Source organism: Oryzias latipes, chromosome 14, assembly GCF_002234675.1.
Source record: "Oryzias latipes chromosome 14, ASM223467v1".
NCBI lineage: Eukaryota > Metazoa > Chordata > Actinopteri > Beloniformes > Adrianichthyidae > Oryzias > Oryzias latipes.
The window spans coordinates 1978509-2003946 of record NC_019872.2 but is presented as its reverse complement, the minus strand read 5'-3'; the positions used below and the strand labels follow the sequence as shown (position 1 = coordinate 2003946).

At 43.8% G+C, this 25438-nt stretch overlaps 1 protein-coding gene across 3 annotated transcripts in view; it reads right to left on the bottom strand.

Moving 5' to 3' along the window:
* LOC101165333 (RNA-binding protein Nova-1) overlaps nucleotides 1-23307 on the bottom strand; it is a 48760-nt gene extending 25453 nt beyond the window's left edge. For 2 of the 3 annotated variants that reach the window (XR_002291620.2, XM_004076027.4), the window contains exons 1-2: nucleotides 22861-23307; nucleotides 16009-16152 (exon numbers count right to left, since the gene is read on the bottom strand). Coding sequence is in view for 2 of the 3 variants with exons in the window: in XM_004076027.4 (XP_004076075.1) it covers nucleotides 16009-16152; nucleotides 22861-23041 (325 nt within the window). In the remaining variant the exon portion in view is untranslated. Of the gene's footprint in view, nucleotides 1-16008; nucleotides 16153-18357; nucleotides 19025-22860 lie in introns of those variants that run through there. The other variant, XM_004076028.4, reaches the window with a different exon arrangement.
* Between the last annotated feature and the right edge of the window lie 2131 nt (nucleotides 23308-25438).

The window sequence follows — 25438 nt, the reverse complement described above, 5'->3', positions numbered from 1 at the left end:
GGAATACAATGATGGATGCATACAAAAGACTAGAAAGATTCACGGGTCACCTCTCTGCACACGTGGGCGTTATGAGTCCACCACCATCATGTGCCATACAGCAGCGTTAATGAAATCCCAGCCACAGACATCCCAGCAGTTTGTTCCTACAGGTGGCTAAACTCCTCAACCGTCCGCCATGTCTCTATCAGGAACATTCAATCCATGTCTTCATGGATGAAAGGTTTAACCAGAGAGAGATGTATATTGCAGCAGGTGTCAAACAGGGCCAGCATCCAGACTGAAGGAGAAAGCTCAGCTGCATCAACAGTTGACTGCAGTTGGACCAACATTAAACAAAGACCTGTTCTGGTCACATGATGACCAGTAGCTCAGAGCCTCTGATCATGCAGGGTGGACCCGAACACTGATACCGGGTGCAAGATCTCGTGTAAGCACACTTGAGGAGACATGTGAAAAACATGGGGGGTAGGGGGGCTGGAACGCATTGGAAACATCTGGATGTCAGCAGCCATGTTCTGATGAGAGACCGCACACAACCCCTACTGCATCCAAGGAATCTGAACCAAAGACGCATGGCACAAAGAGCACAGCGGCTTTCTACTAGGAAACCAGCTCTGGAGCAGTTTCTCCTGGATTTCTCAGGTTAACTAGAGCACCAGTTGCAGAGAAGAGTCGATATCCAGGTGAAGAGGAGGGACAGGCTGGTCTTAACATTCGTTCGTAGTTGTCCAAAGTTGTCCAAAGGTTCTTAGTTATTTGAATCTAAAGTTTCTAGATCATACATTTTTTACAGCAGAGGCCCTTAGTCATAGAATTAATATAAAGATGTAACAGGCAAAAACACGCTGAACAGGAAAAGTCACCATGCTTTACCAGCTGCGGCTGAAAAAGCTTCTCAGCTTTAAGTTAAAAAAGAAAGACATGATGCAGCAGGTGTCATGTTAGAATTGTAAAAAAAAAGAAAAAGTAAACAGTTTCACTTTATTAGTGAGAGGCTTTCAGGCTTTCATCAAACTCTGATTCTTGAGGTGATGAAGATGTAGAACTATGTACATAGAGCTTGTGTTGCGCAGGTCTCTGGTGCAGAGCCACCTTCTCCTAAGTTTTAGATATTGATAGTGACAAAGCTAATATTCAGTTATAATGAGTCATCATGTTGGTTTACTATCGAAATTTCTCTTGGTTGCTAATATTTTGGATAGGTTTTAAGGTTGTTTGTTTTTTTGGGGGGTTACCTAGCTCAGGGGTTCTCAAAGTTTTTGTAACGGGGCCAAATTAGGAACTCAACATTAGACTGGGGGCCAATTTTGGTGAAAAGAAAATGGATAAACAGAAATAGTTGTTTTAAAAAACTTTAATGACCAAGTATCATTTGTACAGTTAACCAGGCCCTCCAGATGTTTTCCCGGAGGTTGCTGTCAAGATCTTCTACTCGTCTAGTAATTGCATCATTGAGAGACTTATTTGTGACAAACTTTTTCTTTTGCTCTGGACAAACAATGTCAGCTACTTTCAGCGTACATTGTTTTTACAAACCCCCCCGTCACTTAAGGGCTTGCTACGCCGGGCCATTTCCAAAGCCACATCGTAGCTACTAGCTTCTGTCACAGGTGACAAGCTATCACCATGGCCTGTGCTAAGGCTTAGCCACTTCACTTTTTACAGGATCTAAAGTCAAGAGAAAAGCATTTAAATGATATAGTTATATTTTTAATGGGGAAAAATGCCCGTGGGGACGAAACTGTTGGTACTCCTCAGTAAGAAAACAAAGAACGGTCCATAGACAACCTCTCACTGTTTATTAAGATAGCACGACAAGAGATGGTTTTTATTCTTTGTCTTCGGAATACCACGTAGGTCTACCACAATTTTCATGGAGGCTTTTGTGGGGGTTTTACGCACAAGCCGTTTTAGCATCAGGATTCTGTTGCCACTATGAACTCAGCTCATGTGATTGCTGTTTCAAAGCCTTGGCTCGGTTGTTTAGGGTCCTTTTTTGATACAAAGTGATTGTGTTAGACAATTGAATCGGTTAATTCAAAAGGGGCCCAAGTCCAAGAGGTTTTTTTTTCCAGGAAATGATTTTAATTGCATAGCTTAAAGGGAGGCTACACCAAATGATTCATTCTTTACCCAGATTTAGCACCAGTTCATAGCTTACAAATGCTATAAGATGAAGCACCTCACATTTATCATTTCAGAGGACTAACAAACTAAAGTCTCTGGACTTGGGCCCTTCTTGAATTAAACAGGGGTGCTGAAATATTGGATAACTAGTGCTGCCATCTATGGGATAAAGCTTGCCTGCGTACTTAAGAGGTTTCTTCACCAGCATTCATTGCCAGTTTGTTGCTCCTCTATGGTGCTTACATCTGGTCACTACGTCATGCTCTCTGGTTTAGGCTTTTCTGACTTTTTGACTAATCCAAGTTTTATGCCTCATCTACAGGACAGTTCTCCATGTGTGCTGATCAGAACCTACCTGCTCACGAGCCTGTTGAAAATTCTACCCTGACTCTCACAACTTTTGAGAGAGTTTTCACAACTCCAAGTCATGTCAAGTCTCTGAGCTTCACCACTACTCCAACCACGCCACGCCTCTGAGCCACGCAACTCCTTTCTACCGCTCCACACGAGCTGCAACACCTTAGGGAGAAAACAGCCAGACTTACCTGCCGATCCTCACTCAACCTTGGACAATAAATCATTTAAGTCAACTCGCTCTCCTGTTATCCTTCCGGGTTCCAGCAATTGGGTGTTCTCAGCTCTGCTGACCATGACATTTCTGAGTAATTCTGTATACAAATTGTTGTAAATCAGGACCAGACCAAAAATGGTTTGAAAAAGACTGCATTTGTGATGTAAAACTACTCTGGGGGGTTAAAAGCGGCCTGCCCTGCTCCATTTAGATCATCGACCTGCAGACAAATAGATCCATGAATGTCTTTATTTTCCTCGTCTGAGCTGGAATCTGGATCTAAATTGTACGGATGGATAGATCTGAAATTGGTCACCGTTTTTGTTGTATGGCCCGCAGGTGCTACCCACCCTCGCCACGCCCTCACTGGCTGAGCAGCTGCTACACGCCACTCATTCTTCCCTTCTGCCCCCGCCACCGTGGTCAGAGCTGCATGTGAGCATCAGGGAAAAGACATTTTTGCGAGCTTTCTGTTACCAACCAAAGCTTGTAAACAAAACCATGTGACTAAAAATCCATTCAGTCAGGAATTATGAGGGCGGGACAAAGCAACAAGCGATAAAATTATGGACGTCATGCGCTTTGCAGTCCTTGTCAGGATAGTTCATTTATTCAAACTTTATATTTTGCTTATCATTTTTGAACGTCTGTCTTTAAGGTCAGGTACAACACTTTCTGTTTTGGTCCAGTGGAGGCATGCTGCAGGATGGTTACTAACAAGAACCGAGACCAAGATAGGTCTTGAAAAGATAGGTCTGAGAGTTGTTTCTGGTCCTGACCAGGGTCTGCTTGGGTGCATTCAGGCTGAAAATTTGTTTGGGGAAAAACTAACTGTGGTTCACTTAAAGTGGACCAAATTTGTTCAGTCTGAATACACCCATAGATTCTATGAATCTGCAGGTCGAAGAAGTGATACTATGATAACTCAATCCTCTATAAATCCTCTATAAACAAAAAACCTGAACTACTATTCAAGCTGGGGGATCTTTTGGTGACCACCATCTGAATCCCAAGTCTCCCTTTAAATCCTTTTAAACACTCCCTCCTTTTTTCCCCCAAATTCCTGCCTGAAGATAAAGATTTGTTTCAGTAACGAAGATGCTTCTCCATTGTTGTCAGTCTGTTTAACTTCCTTCATGGTAAAGTCAACCATCCAGGTTGAGTGCTGCTTCCACAGCTACTGAGCAGACTTTTACATGTCTATAGGCTGTTTTTCATAACTCAGTGTGCACAGTTTTGTTTTTAAAGATCATATTTTAAAGTGAAATCCTAAAATACAGTCAGCCTGCCAGATTCAGATGTCCCACAAGAACAGTTAAAAGTATTAAAGAGAACAGTTGGGGAAAAATGTTTGGTTGCTCTGTCTTCTACAATGCCAGATGTAATAAAATAACTCAAGTATGAACATTCTAATCTCACAGTAAGCTACATTAGATTCAATTGATGTGCTTATCTAAAGACGTTTATGGTTTATCACAGACACACATTACCAATGTGAGGTTGATTTCATGCTCAGGGCTGCCAAGCCTTGAAACTGAATGGACAGTGACAGCAGGACGAAAGCAGGCAAAAAAGAAAACAAACTTTTTGCTCTGAAATCATAAGAAACCTTTGTCACTTCAGCCCCCACTCAGTGGCTTCAGTACTCCAGAAAAATGACCCACAACTTATCAGTCAGCACACATCTTTTCAGGGAGATGTGACAGGTAACTTGAACAATGCTGGGAGCAGCCCCACACAAAAGTAACAAATTATAAGCAATTACTTTTTTTGGTAATGTTATAGTCATGTTCAGGAAAACTTGCACAACTCCACTAACCAATGTTTAATTGTACACAAAATCTCAGACAGACAGAAACAAGCCAGAAACTCCACAAGAACATTTTTTTTCCTGTGAACTGTCAGTGGGTGAAGATGCTGAAGGGGACATATGCACATTACTTTAGGTTTGGTACACATGAGAATGCATAGTGTATAGTGCCTGACAGTGACAAGGCCCAGGTTTGATTCCCAGCTATGACCTTTCTGTGTGGAGTTTGTATGTTCTCCACACAGAATTGGTCTAGCTCATTCAATCAATTCAATTCAATTTTATTTCTATAGCCCAAATTCACAACAACAGTCGTCTCAGTGGGCTTCGTAAGTCTTGTAAGGTATACATACAATCAATCATGGGGAGACTTCCGGTTCCGGGTTACACGGCAGGACGCGTGGCGTGCCTCTCTGCGAATACAACTATCTTCAAATTACTTAAAAGGTTGATTTTCAAAAAAGAGAGCTGACCATGCCCCCGAAGAAACCCCAGGAATATGAAGATCTCAAAAAGACTCTTGACATTATTCAAGAAACGCTGAAAAGTTTTATGGAACAAGTGTCGGCTAAGCTAACGCCCCTTTGGGATATGATGGAAGAGTTCCGAAGATTTCGGGCTCAAAACGAGCAGCGAGAAAACCAGGTCGAGATTCTGGAGAAAAGACTGGACGATGTGGAACAGCAAGTAAGGATGAATAATGTCATTCTCACTGGAGTACCAATCAAGCCTCGAGCTAGCACTGCTAATGCTAGCGCTAGCGTAGCTAGCAGTGCCAATACGGAGATCGGTGCTGTGTCTCTGGATCAGCAAATACATTCATTTCTCACATCTAAAGGGATTTCCCTGGATCTCAATACCATCGAGACCTGCCACCTGCTCCCCAGGAGAAAGGAGACGGATAAACCAGCGATCCTCATCAGGTTTGTGAATCACAAACACAAGCTAGCTAGGATGAATCAAAGGAAGAATCTGAAGGGATCTGCTGCTTATCTGAACGACCATCTGACCAGAAGGAATGCTGAAATCGCCAAACATGCCAGGCTTCTCAGGAAGCGTAAGCAGATTGAGAACACTTGCGTTAAAGGCTGCAGGATTTATGTCAAACCGCTCGGTCCAGAGGACCGATCCAAGGTTCTGGTTGTGAACACCATGAAAGACTTTGAAAAGTGTTTGATCACGGTCGTCTGAAACAACGTGGAGTAATAAACCAAAGAGCCAAATAATTTCAAGAAATATGACACGTGGATTCATCACTTTAACGTAACCTGAATAACAGCAGAGTTCTGACCTGCAGACAACTTGACCTCAACTTTCACCGTCGCTGATATCAGCTGAAGAAGGATATGGACCTGAATCTAATGTCTGCAGACATAACATCGAAGAGAACTAGAAACTCTGTTTTGAACCCAGGAGATCAGCTGTTATCAGTAAAAGAAGAAATACCAACCTTGGACAATCGACAGTTATGGACCCTTTTTACTCTTCCCCTACAGCATTTCTTTATTATAAAAAAAAAAAAAAATACAAAAAAACTATTTAAAAAAAAGTAAAACAAATGATTAATCACTTATTGAAAATTGTTAAATTGATTGACTTTTAATGATATTACTACACTTTCTCCAAAACTTGATAAATTGATTCAAAAATCTTTCCTAATGTAGCATAATTTTGCACATGTTTTTAACTTTTGATACTTGATGAAATTTTTGCTATGAAAATTCCTGAAGTAGTGTTGTCTGCTTTAATAATATAGTATTATGTTTTATTCATATGAATGGCTTTTATAAGTAACATAATCTGCATATATTTCAGATGACCAGTGGCGGTTCTACACTAACTTACTCCCTGGGCGAGTAACCCCACCAGCGCCCCCCCCCCGCACACATAAAAAATTTGACAACATCCTGTTGTGTTCCCTATCTTCTATTTAGCCATTTTACTCAAAAAATGCATGGATTTTCTAGACTCATATTACAGGGGGGTCAAACTCAGTCACACAGGGGCCTAAGTTAAAAACACGCTTAAGGTTTTGGGCCGAAGAAGATAAACATTTACTGAACACACTAAAGCTAAACTTTTAAACCTTTTAAACTGAACTTTTTGAACATAAATATGAATAAAAACAGGAACATTAATCCAGAATAACTCAAGTTTAACCTTAAATAACTTGAAATATTTTGTTCTCCATAGAAATATATTCTGTCAAAATTATCCAAATATGAACATGCTGCAGGACAAAAAGCAAAGAAAGCCTGGAAATATTAATAAGAAATTATGTCAAATAATTCCATTTTTTTGCTCTTTCATCATTTTTTAGAGAATTTTTTTTTAGAGCTGGACTCCTGCTTCATTTTTAGCAATAATTTCTTAATGTGTGACGTCCTGTGTGTGTCTTTGTGAAACATAACAGAGGGATTAGATCTAAAAAATAAAACTTATTGTGATTAATATGTTTAGGTCTTATAAAACATTAAAGACTAAATCTTAGAACTCATCAGTGGGATTACTCCAAAAATATTTGGCATTTCCCTAAATTTGTGCAACACCAACAGCAGAAATCCTCCAAAAAACCTCAATCCATATAAAATGGTCTGCGCTCACCCCCCTCCCCCTCCCCTTCCCTCTCACACGCGGCTCCGTCTCTATGACGGGAGGCGCAGCTGCGGCTCAGAGTTGATTGTCAGATAGAAAAAGACTCCCAATCACCTGTTAGTGTGATTCAGCCAGCCACCGGCGAGTTGCGCCCCCCTCTCGAGTTTTTTGACTTATGTTCCAAAGACTGCCGCAAAAAGGTGTGGCCGCAAGCGTCTTGCAGCAGAGGGCGGTGGTCACGTGCGCATCGGGTCTGCTGTGTCGGAGCAAAGAATTGTGGGAAATAATCCCCATTGCCTGCTTTTGTCGAAATTGGGTTGAGCACGGATGTTTGTTCTGCCTAATTCCTTTTCATGTGCCTGTTTTACGTTGTTTCACTCTAAATTATTCTTTTTTTTTTTTTTTTTTTTTTTTTTTTTTTTTTTTGCACCATAAGTGTGAAGAGGAAACAGGAGAAAGACATTATTAAGAGTCTGATGTGTCTTAATAAAAGTATTAAGTGTCGGCTGCTGAAGTAATTTCAAATTAAAACTTCAAGCTACCTCTTTGAATATTGTATGTAGCACATTACTCATCGGACACGGCCAATGCCGCCCCCTATGAAGTGCCGCCCTGGGCGACCGCCCACACCGCCCATATCAAAAACCGCCACTGCAGATGACTGATCTGCATTTGCCATGTTGATTTCTAAAATAGTTATTTTCTGACGTAATACTTAAGTAATTCATCTTTGTCATGTGCTTTATCGATATCTTATGATTTTTAATTCTGTCTGATAAAAACTGGGAACCGGATATTGATAAATCATGTAATAAAATGGTTACAGTATAATCGGGGTGGGATTATATAAGTTCGCTTCCTCCCACTCCCTTTCAAGCAATATTTATTAATATGTCTAATTATCCTAAGTTTGATTAGTTACTGTATGAATGTATAACTGATGTTTATATTGCTGTTGTGTATTATTTCTACTTAATTTGCTTGAAATAAACCATTTCAAATCAAAAAAATCAAATCAAAAAGGATCATAAATAGATGGCCCTGTGTGTGCATGTGAGGGTGTGTGTGACCCTGCAACAGGCTGGTGACCCATCCATGGTGTACCCCCCCTTTGTTCAACAGTAGCTGTGTTGGCTCCAGCAACCGTGTGACCCTGAAAGGGGTTCAGTGGGCTTTGAAGACAGATGGATGAACACATGGCTAAGGTAAATACAACTTTGTCCAAAACTAGAAAGCTATTGAATGCTGTGTGAAAAATGGCAAATCTATATCTTTACAGGTCATATTTCACAAACAGCAGTTTCAGGGGGAAAACTGAACTGACTGTTCTTCACCTTTTGGGACATCCCATCAGAGGTCACCACAGTGAATCATCTTTCACTGATTCAACACAGGTGGTTTGGCAGAAGATTTTACGCCAGAAACAACCCTGTATTTCATCCAGGCTGGGGACAGACACAGGGGGACTGATCAAACGCTCTAGGAATCGAACCCTGGTTTCCCATGTGCCTGTCCTGCACTTAAACAACTGAGCCATCCAGCTCACCCTGAATAAAAAAAAGAAAGAATTTTACTGCAAAAGCTGCTCAACTGAGGGTAGTATAGCTATGAACTCACAGGACCTCTGAACAGGACAAAGGGAATGAAATATAACCAACTAATCCTAGAGTGCAACCCAAGCAGAAAGTACCAGATGCTGCAGTTCCTCAAAAGACCACTGGAGGCTGGCACCAAAACTAAACATCTGTAAAGCCTGGTTCTAAAACTTTTTTGTTTGTAGTTTTATTTTTATTTTTTATTTATGGCAAATAATAAGAGAGGTGTGGTTGGTTTTTGCTTTTTCTTTTCTGTTTTTTCTATTTAACTGTTTTGATGCATCTTAAATTTGTGAATAGGGAGGGACTCACTTTAGGCATCATTTTTGCCTTTAGGGATTTTATGTAGGACATCAAACCATCCAATATATCACTCTGTTCACAACCTTTTTTACATCTTGAATTCAGCGATGATAAATTGGTAACAATAAAAAGAGAAGTCCTGCTGTATATTTATGTATAAAAAAAACGCCCCTCTCACCCTCCGTGGGTGTATTCTCTTCCAAGCTCGGGTCCTCTACCAGAGGCCTGGGAGCTTGAGGGTCCTGCAGTATCTTAGCTGTTCCTAGCACTGCGCTTTTCTGGACTGAGAGGTCTGAGGTCTTTCCAGGTATCTGTTGTAGCCACTCCTCCAGCTTGGGGGTTACTGCCCCGAGTGCTCCAATTACCACAGGCACCACTGTCACCTTCACTTTCCAGGCTTTCTCCAGTTCTTCTCTGAGTCCCTGGTATTTCTCCAGTTTCTCATGTTCCTTCTTCCTGATGTTCCCATCGCTTGGCACTGCCACATCCACCACAACGGCTTTCCTCTGTTCTTTATCCACCACCACAATGTCTGGTTGGTTCTCCATTACCATCCTATCAGTCTGGATCTGGAAGTCCCACAGGATCTTTGCCCTCTCATTCTCTACCACCTTCAGAGGTGTTTCCCATTTCGACCTTGGGGTTTCCAGTTCATACTCTGCACACATGTTCCTGTATATTATTCCAGCCACTTGATTGTGGCTCTCCATGTATGCTTTCCCTGCCAGCATCTTACATCCTGCAGTTATGTGCTGGATTGTTTCAGGCGCCTCTTTGCACAGCCTACACCTTGGGTCTTGTCTGGTGTGGTAGATCTACACCTTGGGTCTTGTCTGGTGTGGTAGATCTACACCTTGGGTCTTGTCTGGTGTGGTAGATCTACATCTTGGGTCTTGTCTGGTCTGGAGGATCTACACCTTGGGTCTTGTCTGGTGTGGTAGATCTACACCTTGGGTCTTGTCTGGTGTGGTAGATCTACACCTTGGGTCTTGTCTGGTGTGGTAGATCAGAGCCTCTATCATTCTGGTGCTCCGGGCTTGTTCCTTCAGTTCCGTTCCTGTAGGCCAGCCCTTTCTAGCCATTGGTAGGACTTCTTGATATCAGCCACTTCAGTTATGGCCCGGTGGTACATCCCATGCAGGGGTTTGTCCTCCCATGAGGATCTGTCCTCCAGCACTGTATCCTCAGCTCTCCATTGTCTGGCATGGAGGATTTTGTAAACAGCCTGAATGTTGGTCATTTTGTTACATCCTAGTTCCCTCAAACATAAAACGTGCTGCGGTGCGCTTACTGATTAAATTAACTCAAGTTTAATTAAAGTACTTAAAAACTAATACAAAAGTCATGTAACACATTGCAACTCTGCAGCAGTAACACTGTGAATTTTAAATTACTATTAAACACTATTGACAAGTAATATAAAGCTAATCTGATATGAAGCATACCATGGAATACAACAACACAGAACATAAACTATGTGAACCATTTATCACATATTTTAACATGAGATAACTTGTGATCAGCAAAACCTGTTGACTGTAACGAAGAGGATATTCAAACTACAGTGGAAGATCTCACAGTGTGTGAGTCTGAAGTGAATCTAAAATCCAACATTAGAATTAATGCCTAAATCCAAGTTTAGTCAATTCCTCAGCAGATTACTGGACACCACGGAGAAACTGTTGTCTTTCCAACCAACAGGCCTTTAACAACCGATTGCAAGATTTAAAAAAAAAAAAGAGTAAACTGTCCTGCAGATACAGTTATAAACAAATGATCATCATGTTGCAGAGAGGAAGACTTTAGGACAGTTTCTGGGCAAAGTGTGCAAAAATGGGAGCGTAAAATACGGGAAAAAAGCCTGAGGCTGTGTCCGAATTCACTCACTTCTCACTACTTAGTGCTCTGTATTGGGTGTTCACCATTTTGTGGGGGTGTCTGAATCTACAATTCCAAAATCCAGTGCCTTGGAAACTTACCAGAAGTCTCTGTGAAAACCAGTGTGCATCAATATCTCTAGACTGATGAATACAGACCATAGTGCATTGTGTTTGAAGGATTTGTCAATTAAACAATTTCGAAATGAAGTCATGTGAGGCGTTTTTAATAAAAAGGTGATCATGTGTTAAAATGCAGGGCACTACATAATCTCACACTATATAGTCTTTTAGGGATTAGAAATAGTGAGTGAATTTGGATGGAGCATGAATTGAAGTCAGCTTCATCCTAAAATTCTGCATTCCAGCCTCATCCCTGTCCCTGGGAGAAAGCTCTGCCTTGTGCTCTCTGTACAAACACGGCTCTTCAACATGACATCTGAGATTTCTCAGCAGAGGATGGAACAGGAACATTACAGCTTAATCTGTGCTAACTCAATACTTTGCTGGCAGCTGCTACAAAGAGCGCGGGTTTGAGTTTTGTTTCTAAGTGTAATGATGACTCCCACAGAGCTGCCTGCAGCTGCTTAAATATGCGGATGTGTGCATGTGGGTGTGCGCTTGTTCGTGCCCGGTGCTCTGTGGAAGTAGGTGAACGCACACTGACCACTTTTTATAGTCTTTAGTAACACAGCAGAGTTACCACCACATTAAGAAACACCAAGTTAGGCCTCTCATGGAGGACACAAGCACGAAAAGAGAAAAATAGGGAGGATGATGTCAGCTTCATCTGACACAAACTCTCTGAAGTACCAGGAATCAAATTTAGAGCAAAACAATGAGCAGGAGGGGGGCTTGGCCTGAGTAAAGCTGGGAGAGGGGCCATGTCCACATAGACTTTGAAACAGGCTATTTCTGGGCCCCCCCTCCCAGACCCTGCCACTCACACAATCATGCATCATCCACACCCTTCAGTATCTCCACTCATCTGTCACAGCAGGACCCAATTGTGGATTTCTGCCAGGATTCCTGGTTTCCTTTCCTCCTGGAGGGATGGTGGGGAGTCAGACCGAACCGTCACAGAGACTGCGGCAGAACCACCACCTCAGGCAGCTCTGCAGCAGGAGCGGAGATGAGACCTGCATGACGGGACGCTCATCAGCCCAAGCTGATCCAGGAAGCAGTTCCAACTCACTTATCTAACAGCACGTTTCAGCTGCCTCCATTAGCATCACACCCCGTGAACGAGTGGCGGGAAGCAACCCGGCTTTCATTTGACTTGTGTGGGCCAGAAGAACTGGCCAATCAAAGGGCGGCCAGCACGCTCTCCCTGAACTCCTCTTCTCACTCATCGCCATAATGAGCAGGGGGATGGGCAGAGCAGGTGGTGGCCTATGAACACATCCACAATCTAAAGTAGGAAATGCAGATACGTGTTGCAGTTTTCCTAAAGCCGTGAGAGATTCCCTGAAACATGGCCGACCTCCTGTGAGCAGAAGCCAGCCTCAACCGTTCCCCCCTTACAGAACCGTGTACAAGGCAGGGCCTGCCTGCACGACTCTCTTTTGTCTCGGTAAAAATCGGTCATGGTTCAATCAGAACAGTTTCTTGCTTTTAGCTCCCAGAGGTAAAGACGACTTCAAAACATGCAGCAGCAGCTCACAGCTGTTCCTACAGGGGCGTGCAGATTTTAAAGTTCATCCTGGAGACCGCCTCTGTCCCAGCAGCTGCCCGGACAACCATCTCAAATTCTAATTCAGCCATAAACCCACCAAAGAGTGCAAAAAGCAGGAGGATCTTTCCACGTCCTGGTTCATCATCTGCAGCAGGAGCCAGTTCGATTTAGCTCAGTTGAAGGCCGACTGCAATGAAAATGCTGTTTTTTTGCTGTTTCTAACATGTTCTTGTAGCTCTGTTCTCATGATGGGGGACATATGCATTGAGAGTAAAAAGTATTTGATCCCTTGCAGAGTTAGTTGATTTGCCCACTACTATAAAGACATGATAATTCTATACTTTTAGTGGTAGATGTATTCTAACACGGAGAGACAGAACATCAAAACGAAAATTCAGAAAATAACTTCAAAGAATAGATATTATTTTTTTGTATTTCATTGAGCGAAATAAGTATTTGATCCCTCTATCCAAAAGCTCTTAATACTTGGTGGCAAACCCTTTGTTTGCAAGCACAGCAGTCAAACGTTTGTTGTAGTTAACCACAAGGTTAGCACACATATCAGGGAGAATTTTGGCCCACTCTTCCTTGCAGATCCTCTCTAAGTCATTAAGGTTGGTGGGCTGTTGCTTGGTAACCCAGACCTTCAGCTTTCTCCATAGATTTTCAATCGGATTGAGGTCCAGAGACTGGCTGGGTCACTCTATGACCTTAATATGGTTCCTCTCGAGCCACTCCTTTCTTTCCTTTGCTGTATGGTTCAGGTCTTTGTCATGTTTGAAGACCCAGCCACGGCCCGTTTTCAGCTTCCTAGCAGAGCAGAAGAGAGGAGGTTGTCCCTCAGGACTGCATGGTACATGGCTCCATCCATCTTCCCACTGATGCAGTGTAGAAGCCCTGTGCCCGTGGCAGAAAAACACCCCCAAAACATAATGTTTCCACCTCCATGTTTGACGGTGGGCTCAGTGTTCCTGGGATCATAGTAGATAGGTAGAGTTTAGGCCAAATAGTTTGATTTTGGTGTCATATGACCATAGAACCTTCTTCCAATCACTTTGTGCATCTTTGAGGTGATCATTGGCACATGTCCCTTCTTAAGCAGGGGTACCTTTCGGGCACTGCAGGATTTTAAAGTGTTGCCAATTGTTTTTATGGTGGTCACCCCACGCGGTGAAATCTTCGGTGGAGTAGAAGACTGAGGTCTATTGATGGTCATGTTATACTTGTTAAATGTTCTCACAATTGCACCAATGGTTATTACTTTAATACCCAGCTTCTTGCTGATGTTTTTGTAACCCAGTCCAGATTTGTGCAGGTCAACGATCCTGTCTCTGAGGTCCTGAGAGAGTACTTTGGTCTTACCCATTTTGGAGAGTTTGTAGTCTATCTGATTGTCTGATTCTGTGAACAGCTGTCCTTCATACAGGTGATGAGTTAAAACATGTGTCTTCAATTCAAGTAACAAGTTGATTGGAGGTGTCAAACTGGTCTGTGAAAGCCAGAACTCCTATTGCTTACTAGGGGATCAAATACTTATTTCTCTCGATAAAATATAAAAAAAATATTATGAATTCTTTCAAGATATTTTGGGGATTTTCGTTTTGATATTCTGTCTCTCCATGTTAGAATACATCTACGATTAAAAGTAAAAGGTAAAAGGTAAATGGCATTTAGCGCTTTTCTACCTTCACGCATGCACACACACATTCACACACTGATGGCGGCTCCGCTAACACTGGCGCCAACCTTCCACCAAGGCAAGGTGGGGTTCAGTGTCTTGCCCAAGGACACTTTGACTCATGGGGCGTGCAAGGCGGAAATCGAGCCTTCATCAAATGATCGTGTCTTCATTAGTGGGAATGCCAACTAAATCAGCAAGGGATCAAATTTCTGAGTATTTATTAAAATATTTGTGAATCAGGAGCAGGCAAAAATTGCTGTTTGAAAAAGCTTGTAGTTGTTATGTCAAAATTACAATGAGCCGAACCAGCTCCCTGCTCCGCTCCATTCTGATCATCCACCAACAGACAAACAGATCCATGAACGGCTTTGTTGTCCTGGTCTGAGCTGGAGTCTAGATCTAAACTGGACAGCTGGTTAGCTCTGATATTGGTCACCATTTTGTCTGTCTCAGGTCTTCTGACACAATCGGTTTCAGGTGATGCCCCGCCCACATTGAGGCCAGGTCTCCTTTGACCAGGGCACAGTAAGCTCCTCTGTGCTGTAGTTTCACCTGCTCAGACAGACAGAAATCTGGGTTTTCTGTGGGTCATGCAGGAACTTTTGGGACAGCTGGGAACAACAACCTTGTCTGTAAAGTGGAAACTTCAGCTGAGACACAGGCATTGGTAATGCAGCATTTCACTTTGTGACGGAGGATGTTGGCAGGAGGTGACAGCTTTACCTAAAAAGAGACGCTTCCTCTTAAAGGAGCAGAAACTCACATCCGGCTGCAGCAAATCCTTCTCTGACTGAAGGAGTTCAACCCTGACCTGCATGTTATTACGTTTCCTTTAATGCAGCGTCGTATTTTAAAATGCTGTCATTTCATTATGCGATCTGGTCCAAATTTAAGAAATGTTCACACGTTTGACCAAAATCATATAGGTATTTCTGTTTAGACTGTTTTTCTCAGTCAACTGCTGAATTATTTTCTATTAGTCCACCGTTGGACAGACGTTATTTGCTTTCATTAGATGTCACAGAGAACATCTGGTTCTGATGAGCAGGTCGGAGCTCAGCACCTGTTATTTCAGCGGGTTGGCTCCTCCTCTCAGGCATGAAGGACAGACATCCAGCTCCTTTCTGCCTCAGCATTCTGTGGCAGACGGGATGCTTCAGCTTTGACCTCTGTGTGATAGGGGTCACCGAGCAGCATGAGCGTTCATCTCCTGTTGCTGTTTCTGATGGCACCTTTTAATTCAATTCAATTCATTTTATTTACATAGCCCCAAATCACAACATAGTTGTCTGAACGGCCTTCACACCAATGATTATCAGTTTCTTTCAGAAAGGCTCTGCATGGGCAGCACGCTGCTCAAGTCCTCTGCAGACTGGAACCTGCACCGCTCCTTTTTGGAAGGGAAATGGCCTCCTTAAAATGTTCCAGATACGACAGCAGATCATAAACTGCTATAGATACTGTAACCCTGCTTGAAACCGATGCTTCTTGCATCCAAGAATGGAATTATAACCAGTTTAAAATCCTCAAACGACCCTATAAATTAAAGGTTTAACAAGAGTTCAAGAATCATCTGCTTCATATTCAGTCTCTCAAAGGCAATGTGATGATGAGGTTCAGGGTGTTTATGACGATTAAAATGGTCCTTTCACGTGTGAGAAGCTAAAAACGGAGGAAATTCGAATGCCGTCATGCCTCCTCTGACTGCGACCACTCCTCTGGTGTGTGTGAAGCTCTGTGGCTGCCAGACGGAGGTACTGTCTGTTCTTACCTGGGTAGAAGTCTTTGGATTTGGACAGCTTAATGGTGGCACCAGTTTCTTTCTGCAGCTGTACGATGGTCTGGCCCCCCTTGCCAATTATAGAGCCTGCCGCATAGCTGGGGATCAGCACCTTCAGGAAGTACTCGCCCTCCTCTGGGGGTTAGACACACAAAGTGGAAAAGGCCACATCATGTAAAGCAGCACCACACATTGTCATACACAGCATACGGGAGCCCAGCCCACAGATACCCAGCTTTCAACATGCAGTTGAAGAAAGACAGCGGGGGACATAGGTGATGTGGTGTGTGATCTGGTGAGGCAACGGTCTCAGCCTGAGACTCAGCCTCTCTGCATTTGTGTTCTAGTGCAGAATGGTGCCATGGTTTGTGTCCTGTCCCAGATTTCTGGTTGAGTAAATGATGACCTCCTTTCCTTTAATGCAGAGGTCTAATTTTAACTCTTTCCAGTCAGTTTTAGTAGCCTCTGATAAATATTCAGCCATGCTCAATGGCAGCTATCTCCCTCTGCAGCTAATTTGCTGTCAAAATGCAACACTTTGGACAAAGAAAGCGCAAAACACACAAACTCCAAATCCAGGCAGTCAATGAATGCAAATGCAGAGTTATCCAACACAATTGGCAGACCAGCACAGAACATACAGAAAATATCCTCAGATTGGTTTGAGACGTGTGCAGCCAAAAGGTCTCTGGCCTCCAGTCTGTACCGGGCCTCTGGATTTTAGAGACACTTGCAGCAGTGAAGGATTGACAGCATATCAATCTGAAGAGTTTACAGCGTGAACAGCTCCTTCTAAAAGGAAGGCTTCTTCACTGAGGGGCCCAACTGAGGAGTAATCAGCAGAAGACTTAAGGACTGATCGAACAGCAGGTGTTCATACGCACGCACAGAGAAGGAACACTCATTTGTTAATATGTGGTAGTGAATTTCCAAAAACCTCCCCAGCATCGTGGTAAACACTGTGTCTGGGTTCATCGAAGCTCTAGCGCAAATAGAACCTTCTGCATGCTGAATGGGATGCAATGACATCATGTTCACTACATTCCAGTTACCAAAAAAGGTGACGTCAGCGGAGATGTAACAAGGCACGGTCAAGCAGTGTCTGACAGAGCTGCTTTCAGGGGGGCCACAGGACGCACTGCAGCCGCGCTCTGTCGGCGTGCGGGCGATGCTGACTGCTGAGGCTTGGCGGTGTGGCGTAGGGGCGGGAGTGGACCCAGACCGACCTGTTGCCTCAGAGATGCTCTCATTAAATGAACAATGTGACATTTCTCTGCTCATGTGTGAGCTCTGCTTCTTATTGCATTCATATGCCTCTCATGTTCCATTAGGGCTTGGCTCGTCCCTGTGACCATCCTCCATGACAAATGTTAATGATGCAGTTGCACCTCACATCTACATTAGCCAGCCATTGGCATGGGGGTAATCCTACATCTCCTAGATTATTATGGTATCTGCATGAAACGATACTGATGATATTGCATGGACAGGTCGGTCCTACGCAATGTGTTTGAAGATTAGAAACAGGTGGAAAATCTCAGGATTCCATGCTTGCACAGATGATCTCTTCCGTCTTTTGATATTTGGATTTTGTGCAGTGTTGCAGCTCTGCTTCATCGCAGCATTAAATGGAAAATGACCTTGGTGGGAAAAAGCCCTTTTCTGAGCCTTCCACTCCTGGTGCATGACAGGCGCATGAAGAAATTCCTTCAAATGATGCTGATGAGAGCATGCCCACATCCGAAGAGGACCTGTTGTTGACAGACGAGCTCAAACCCACTGCGTAACTTTTGGCTCCTCTTTAGCCACAGCAAAGCCAGCAGGGGACCCAACCACAAAGGTTTCCTCCGTCACCCTCGCAACCCGTTTGCTGTCATTAGTCAATAATTGATTCTGTCCTGGTGTCTGAGATCACAGTAACAGGTTTTAATGGCGTCATGTGGTAGAGTAAACATGCCAATCTGTCGCCAGGGAATGGGAGCAGCAGGGCACAGTGGGCATCTGAGCCAGTGGGGTGTTAGTTCAAACCCGAGCTTCCAAAACTGGAAGGACGACTTGGAGAAGCGACAAGGTGTCTGAGCCAAATGTGTTTAGTAAAGTCACTTGAGGGGGGTGGGTCAGGAGGAAATGCCTTGTGACCGTCCTCCCTCCTTCTCACAACCCCTCCAAGTACTCATTCTGCATTTCAATGCACTAACCTGCTCCTAAAGAGGAGCAAGGACGATGGAAGGAAAACAGGCAAGAATGAGATAATGGGCTTCAGATGAATGAAAGTACTCACAGTCTGGCATGATGGATTAATTCAACAAGTCAGGGGGAAAAAAAGAGTTCGAAGCTTACCCATTCTGAGATCTGCTGCTGCTAAAGTCCTCCGTCAGATCGCCATCAATGCCAGGGCAAAATCTCTGAAGGGGATCTCAACATTAGCCTAGGCATAGGTGCAGTGATGCTGTTGAGGAATGCGGCCAGTCGACCTTTTTCACCGAGGTCTTATTCATCAGTGGGTGCAGAAAAAGCGATTTCACCGCAGCATCCGAGCCATGCCTGCAGTTGGCCAGAGCCTCAATTGTCTGAGAAAATGCTAATGCAGGCGCCGAGTGTTTTCAGTGAAAGACGGCACACATTGTTCAAGCCTGCGTCGGTTTGAAGGGGGGGGTCTTCCCTGCCGCATCACCCTTTTCACTGCTCTCATCCATATTCATCGAGTGGCCTGTCTGTCTGCAGCAGCACGCAGGACTGACGCCTCCGTCGGCCAATGGGCTGCCTCTTCCTTTCAGCGCGTCACGTCCCCACCTCCCCTGGTGCCGGTACCAAAAAATTGAATTTCTTCCTCACTCCGCCTCTTTTGACGCAGCACTATAAAGTATGGCAGTCCATTCACTGAGTCTTTGTAGCGAAAAGTGAGAAAGGTGAGGCTGCCGCGCACTAAACGAGGACGGATAAGAAACGACCTTCAGCAGAGGCAGAAAAGGTGCATGGATCACAGAGGCAGCTGATGGAGGAGGTGGAGTGATCAGGAACAGTGTGCCTTACGCCACCCACCTCCTTTTCTCCTTTCCCCCACCCCCAATCCCTTAGACGGCCATGTTTGAGAGGGCGGAGGGGCTCATCAACCATTGCAAATGGCAGTGCCGCAGAATAGTGGAGGGGGGTGATGAAGCCAATCACTACGCCTATATATCTTACACCAAGAGGTAACTTAAGTGACTGGATGTGTGTAACACTGGAAACAGACTCCTGCTTCATTCAAGGAAGCCTAAAAAAATGACATCCTTTGCCTGGATGCAGATCAGTGTCCTGCGCACATCAAACCCCAACATTACAGCCCCTTTTTCTGTCAGAAGCAATGCCTTCCAGAAAATTCCCTGAGTCCTCTCTCCAAACCCGCTTCCCTTTGGACTCTTTCAGAGACCATCTCTCTGCTCCGTCTTCATCTCTATCCCTCTCATCCTCTCTTTCACTGCCACCTGGCAAATTCACAGTCCGCTCACGTCACATCGCTCTGCAAGGGCACCTGTGTCCTTCCCACCAAAAATTAAAAAAAAGAAATGGAGAAAAACTGACATTACTCTGCCAGCCTTTCCATTAGGAGCACAACCTTTTGGAAGGAGAACATTTTGAACAGAGAAGCTGATAAAAGAGGAGCAATCTGACTCATTCAGAGTCCACAGCTACTACAGCACAAGCAGGCTTTCTGCTCTTTGTTGTAACTGCCAGTCATGTTAATGATCAGTTCAGTACGAATAACCTGATCAATATCAGACGTAGTCAAAGGGCTGGTGATTACAGGGTGGCTGAGGATTATCAGGCTGTGGAACACAGGCAGGCTGTGGCCTGCATATTTCAGTGTATGTAATAACTGACATTTATTAAATACCCATTTCAAGGCAGATGCCGTTTTTTTAGTCTTTTCTCTTGGAAAACTGCTTTAGAAGGAACATTTGGACTCAAACTGCCGAAAAGTACTGAGCATGATGTGTCAATGAGAACCAGAACCAATAAGAGCCTGGTTTGGACATTCCATTCAAATTATAATAATATAGGAATGGAAGCAATGACATTGTTTTTGCTTCAGTTACCAGATTAACACAGACTGCATGGGTGTGATTGTGAGGTTGTGTCTTTGGTTACTTAGATGTGTATTTATGTTCTTTTCTGGACTGCCTGGCTTTTGTTTTTTCCTCGCCTTTTTGTGTTGACGCTGAACTCCTTCCCACTTCTAAAAGCCGGTCCTGATTCAAAAGATCTGACTTTGAATAGTTCTGATTTACAAACTGATCTAGAATTACTGCTCACCTTTACAAGGCTGTCATTGTAGCTGTAACTGTTCTGGTGCCCTTTTCCCTAACAATCTTTTTATGATTTTTTTAAAAACATTGCAACAACTGTATTTATTAAGGTTATTCAGACCTGCTGTATTCTGGGGCTGCGCTGAAGTGTACTGTAGTGGATTGCACTCTCACCTCAAAGTGAGAAGGTCCTGGTTTGAATCATGGCTGGGTCCTTTCTATGTGGAGTTTGCATGTTCTCCTCGTACATGTGTGGATTTTCTCCCACTACGGTTTCCTCCCACAGACCAAAAGCATGCTTCATAGGTTCATTGGTTACTCTAAGGTGTCCCTAAGTGTAAATGTGTGTGATAGTCTCTGTATTACCACGCGATGGACTACAGAACTGTCCAGGGTCAACCCCGCCTTTGCTTGTTGTTTGGAAAAGGTAATAGTGGAGGAGGTTATTAAAATAATCATGCATTTTGTGGAATAAGCACCAAATGAGGCATGGATGTACCTTAGAATCCCCTCTTTCATAAAAGCACCGTAGCCATGAGAAAATCCAAGATTCATATTTATTTGTATATATTAATATATAAAAAAATACATTTAATAGCATTCTGTAGGTACTCCTAAAGTTTAAAGACTGTATTTTGTGGATGAACAGCCCGTATTGTTGAGACTGGGACAAATAGACATTGAATATTTTTGTAACAATTGACTGTATGGCCACCATCTTTACAAACGGACGCCATTTTGGATTTTTTTTTCATGGCTAACATGCTTTTCTGAAAGAGGGGATCCTAAACTTTGGTGCTTGTACCACACAATTCCCAATGTGTCTGAAATATCAACCTAACTCTCCATTAGAAAAGCTGTGTTCAACTTCTTCTTGTGCAAAATCTCACTTCAGCTTTGAAACCAATTTACTTTCAAATGTTTCTACTCTTTGGAGCAATCAGAATGAAATGTTTTGCCTTGACCCAATCCTCCAGCCAGGGACTTGACCCTCTAACCTACCCACAAATTTTGCATACTGGCTTTAAAGAAAAGGAAAATGGTGATTTGCAGGAGTGACCGTTTGTAGACGGTAACTGCTGAGCTGCTGCTGCACATAGAAAGGGTGTCATTTCCACAAGGCAATGGGAGGGGGGGGGGGTGCCCCTCTTTCCCTTTTCAGTCCAAAAGCTTCATGTTATGCTGAAAATTGTTATCTGACTGAAAAAGTAATCAATTCTGTCTTCTGTGTGTAGCCCATCAGGTGACTGGGGTTTTAGCTCACAAACACAGGTGAGACCATGTCACAGGTGGGAACATGTCACAGGCGTGACCCATCTACAGCAGCTTCCATCCAGTTCAGGGTCCTATCAAAGTTCAGAAAAAGAGCTGAAAAGATTTTCCCACAAATCCAATTTGTGAGTTATTAAACTGCTCAAATTTTATTTTCTTCCTCTTTGGCTTTGGGTCTTTTGCGGTTCAGCTAATCCTGATGTGGTTCTGAATGAATGCTGAATTTGACCAAATGTGTAAAGTATGTTTTATTAATCTCAGAGGGAAGATCAGACTATGTTATAGATCTTCAACATGTAATCAGAATAGATTGTGATGAGATCTGATTACCACAGCAGGAATTCCTGCTTTGAAGCTGAAATATCAAAGAAAGCAGCCCAACAGAGAGATGTCAGTGAACGTTTTCAGGTGTCATCTCACACCATCTCATATTCCCGTGAAAATGATCGGGAAGTTTGGGCAGAGGAGAACTTTCCTTCAGGCCGGAACAGGATTGTTGCTGTAGTTTCAGAGGTGCTAATGGACACTCCAGTGTGTTGGAAAACTGCTGGCAGTAAATGAGTGTGGAGGGAGAAACAGACATCTGCTAAAGAAACTGTCTTTTCTCTGCAGACTTCCAATTAACATGAAGCTGTGGAGTGAGCCGTGAGCTGCAGACCAACACAAACAACATCAAAAAGACAGAGGAATCAGTGGTGCCCCCTCTGCTCAAGAGACCCCCCATGCCATAATCACCTCCTGATGTATGTTCTAGTAAAATTCAACTGTGTTCCAATCCGTTTACAATTAGTCATTTGTTTTCATCCATCTTTGTTAAGCACTTCCATCACTGAGGAGCCCTGCAGTAGCGTGATTTTGCATCAGGCTGCTGCTGATGAGTCTTTAAGGATTGGAAGGACTTTCAGTTTCACCTGCTGCTTGGCTCAACCTGAAGACCAGAGAACAGAACTCAGTCATGTTCTCATTGGTCTGATCTAAAAGATTCCACAGCAAAACTCTTCCTCCACAGACATGTTGAGCTCAAAGAATCCCAACAACACAATCCAGCTGTTAAGGAGAACCTCTAACAGACCAGCGCAAAGGAAAATAAAGAGATCCCCAAAGTTCTGCAGATTACAGAGGATCCCGACTGTGGATCAGAAGATCCAGACTGTGGATCAGAGGACTCTGACCCTCTCCGCGTGCACGTTCAGGCTGTCACACGCAGAGAACCCCAGACTGAGAGGATCCCCACTTTTTAAGGAGAGCAGCGGCGCCCTGGTCGCCTCCTCCGGACTCCTACCTCCGGTGTTGGTGCGCTTGGTGCAGCCGGCCTCCTCCGCCGGGGCGTCCAGCGGCCGCTTGCGGGAGTCCGCGTTCTCCGTGTCCATGTGGGGGTGCTGCGGGCTGTGGAGGCTCGCATTGGAGAACATCCCGTTGTGGTCCACGGCTGACCCTCCACCCTCTCCACCGGCCGTCATCATGGTTTCCCGGAGCCGTCGCTGAATGTGCGCTGTTCCGCTCGCACGCGCAGCGCCCTCACCGCCTCATAGCCGGGGAACCGCCGCGGGGGGGTCTCAGGGATCGGATGGGGGCATAAACTCAGCTGGTAGCTTTCGCGCACGGAATTGTTGCTCTCACGGACCCAAACAGAGGAAGAAGCTCGTGGAAGTCGCACGTGCTCGTTCAGCGGCTCCTGTTGACGCTCACAACAACCCGCACCTTAAGCGCAGCGGCACTGGCAGGAGGGAGGGGAGGGGAGGGGGGACCTGCGGGGGCCTTTGCGCTCGGCTCTCTCCTACAGGATTCCCGCAGACCTCTGCGGGATGAGCAGCTGCTCCGGAGACCCGCTACAGGATTCCTGCCTCCGCAAACGGATTCACGCGAATAAAATCTCGTGTTTTTCTGATTATTTAATTCCGTCTTGAGGTAAAAGCGCCACCTGCGCCTTTGCATCCCTAACATCTCTTTGTTTCGTGGTATTCAGCGGTTTTTAACGAATTTATGATTTAATTCAAAGCGAAACTCAAACGAAGTATTTATGTTCGAAAAAATTATGATTAAGTTTTCTCCAAAACTTCAAAGATAAAAGTTTGATCCGATTCAGAGCTGCTAACAGCCAAAACATTTCAATTCAAGAGAACAAAAGTAAGAAATCATTATTAAAAGTGAATTCACAGCGAGTAACCGTTAGCCTATACAACCTAAATAAGAGAACTTTAGAGTTAAAACAAAAACTATAAAAGTAGTTGAAGTGTTTCACAGAACTAAAGACAAAACGCCAGACTCCAAAAAAGTGAACACATTTGCATCAAATAGTTTGGAAATGATAAATGACACAAATTAATAAAGATGCCACGTTTAACGAAAGCAGTCAGCATCCTTAAATGCAGGGAAAAGGTCTGGCTATTTGGCAAAAAAGTATTCAGTTCTCCCACTTAAAAAGATGAGAGAGGCCTGAAATTTTCATCATTGGTAGACCTCAACTATGAGAGAAAAAATGAGAAAAATAATCCAGAAAATCACATTGTCTGATTTAAAATTATTTATTTGTAATAGTGGAAAATATGTATTTGTTCACCTACAAAACAAGATTTCTGTCTCTCCCAGACCTGTAGCTTCTTCTGTAGAGGATCCTCTGTCCTCCACTGGTTACCTGTATTAATGACTCCTGTTTGAACTGGTTATCTATATAAAGACACCTGTCCACAACCTCAAACAGTCACACTCCAAACTCCACTATGGCCAAGACCAAAGAGCTGTCTAAGGAAACCAGAAACCAAACTGTTGACCTGCACCAGGCTGGAAGACTGAATCTGCAACAGGTAAACAGCTTGAGGTGAAGAAATCAACTGTGGGATCAATTATTAGGAAATGGAAGACATACAAGACCACTGATAATCTCCGTCCATCTGGGGCTCCCCCTAAGATCTCACCCCATGGTGTCACAATGATCACAAGAACGGTGAACAAAAATCCCAGAACCACATGGGGGACCTAGAGAATGACCTGCAGAGAGCTGGGACCAAAGTAACAAAGGCTACCATCAGTAACACACTACACTACCAGGGACTCAAACCCTGCAGGGCCAGACGTGTCCCCCTGCTAAAGCCAGTACATGTGCAGGCCCGTCTAAAGTCTGCTAGAGAGCATTTGGATGATCCAGAAGAGGATTGGGAGAATGTCCTATGGTCAGAAGAACAAAATATATTGTTTTGGTAAGAACTGTACTCGTCGTGTTTGGAGGAGAAAGAATGCTGAACTGCATCCAGAGAAGACCAGACCTACTGTAAAGCATGGGGGTGGAAACATCATGGTTTGGGGCTGTTTTATCAGCAAAAGGACCAGGACGACAGATCTATGTAAAGGAAAGAATGAATGAAACCATGTATGGTCAGATTTTGAGGGAATACCTCCTTCCATCAGCATTGAAGATGAAACATGGCTGGGTCTTTCACCATGACAACAATCCCAAAACACTGACCGGGTAACAAAGAAGTGGCTTTATAAGAAGTATTGAGTTGAACTTTTGTTATTGACCAAATACTTATTTTCCACCATAATTTACAAATAAATTCTTTAAAAATCAGACAATGTGATTTTCTGGATTTTTTTTTCTCATTTTGTGTCTCATAGTTGAGGTCTACCTATGATGAAAATTACAGGCCTCTCTCATCTTTTTAAGTGGGAGAACTTGCACAACTGGTGGCTGACTAAATACCTTTTTGCCCCACTGTATGAGCTTCGTGTGCACAAGAGAACGAGAGAAGTTCCGTCATGTTCTGGGAAATTAAAAGTTTCCGCCATGGACCATTACAGGGTAGTTAGCAAAAATGTATTGATGGATCTTCGTCCTTGTGATGCCTGACGTTCATAGATGC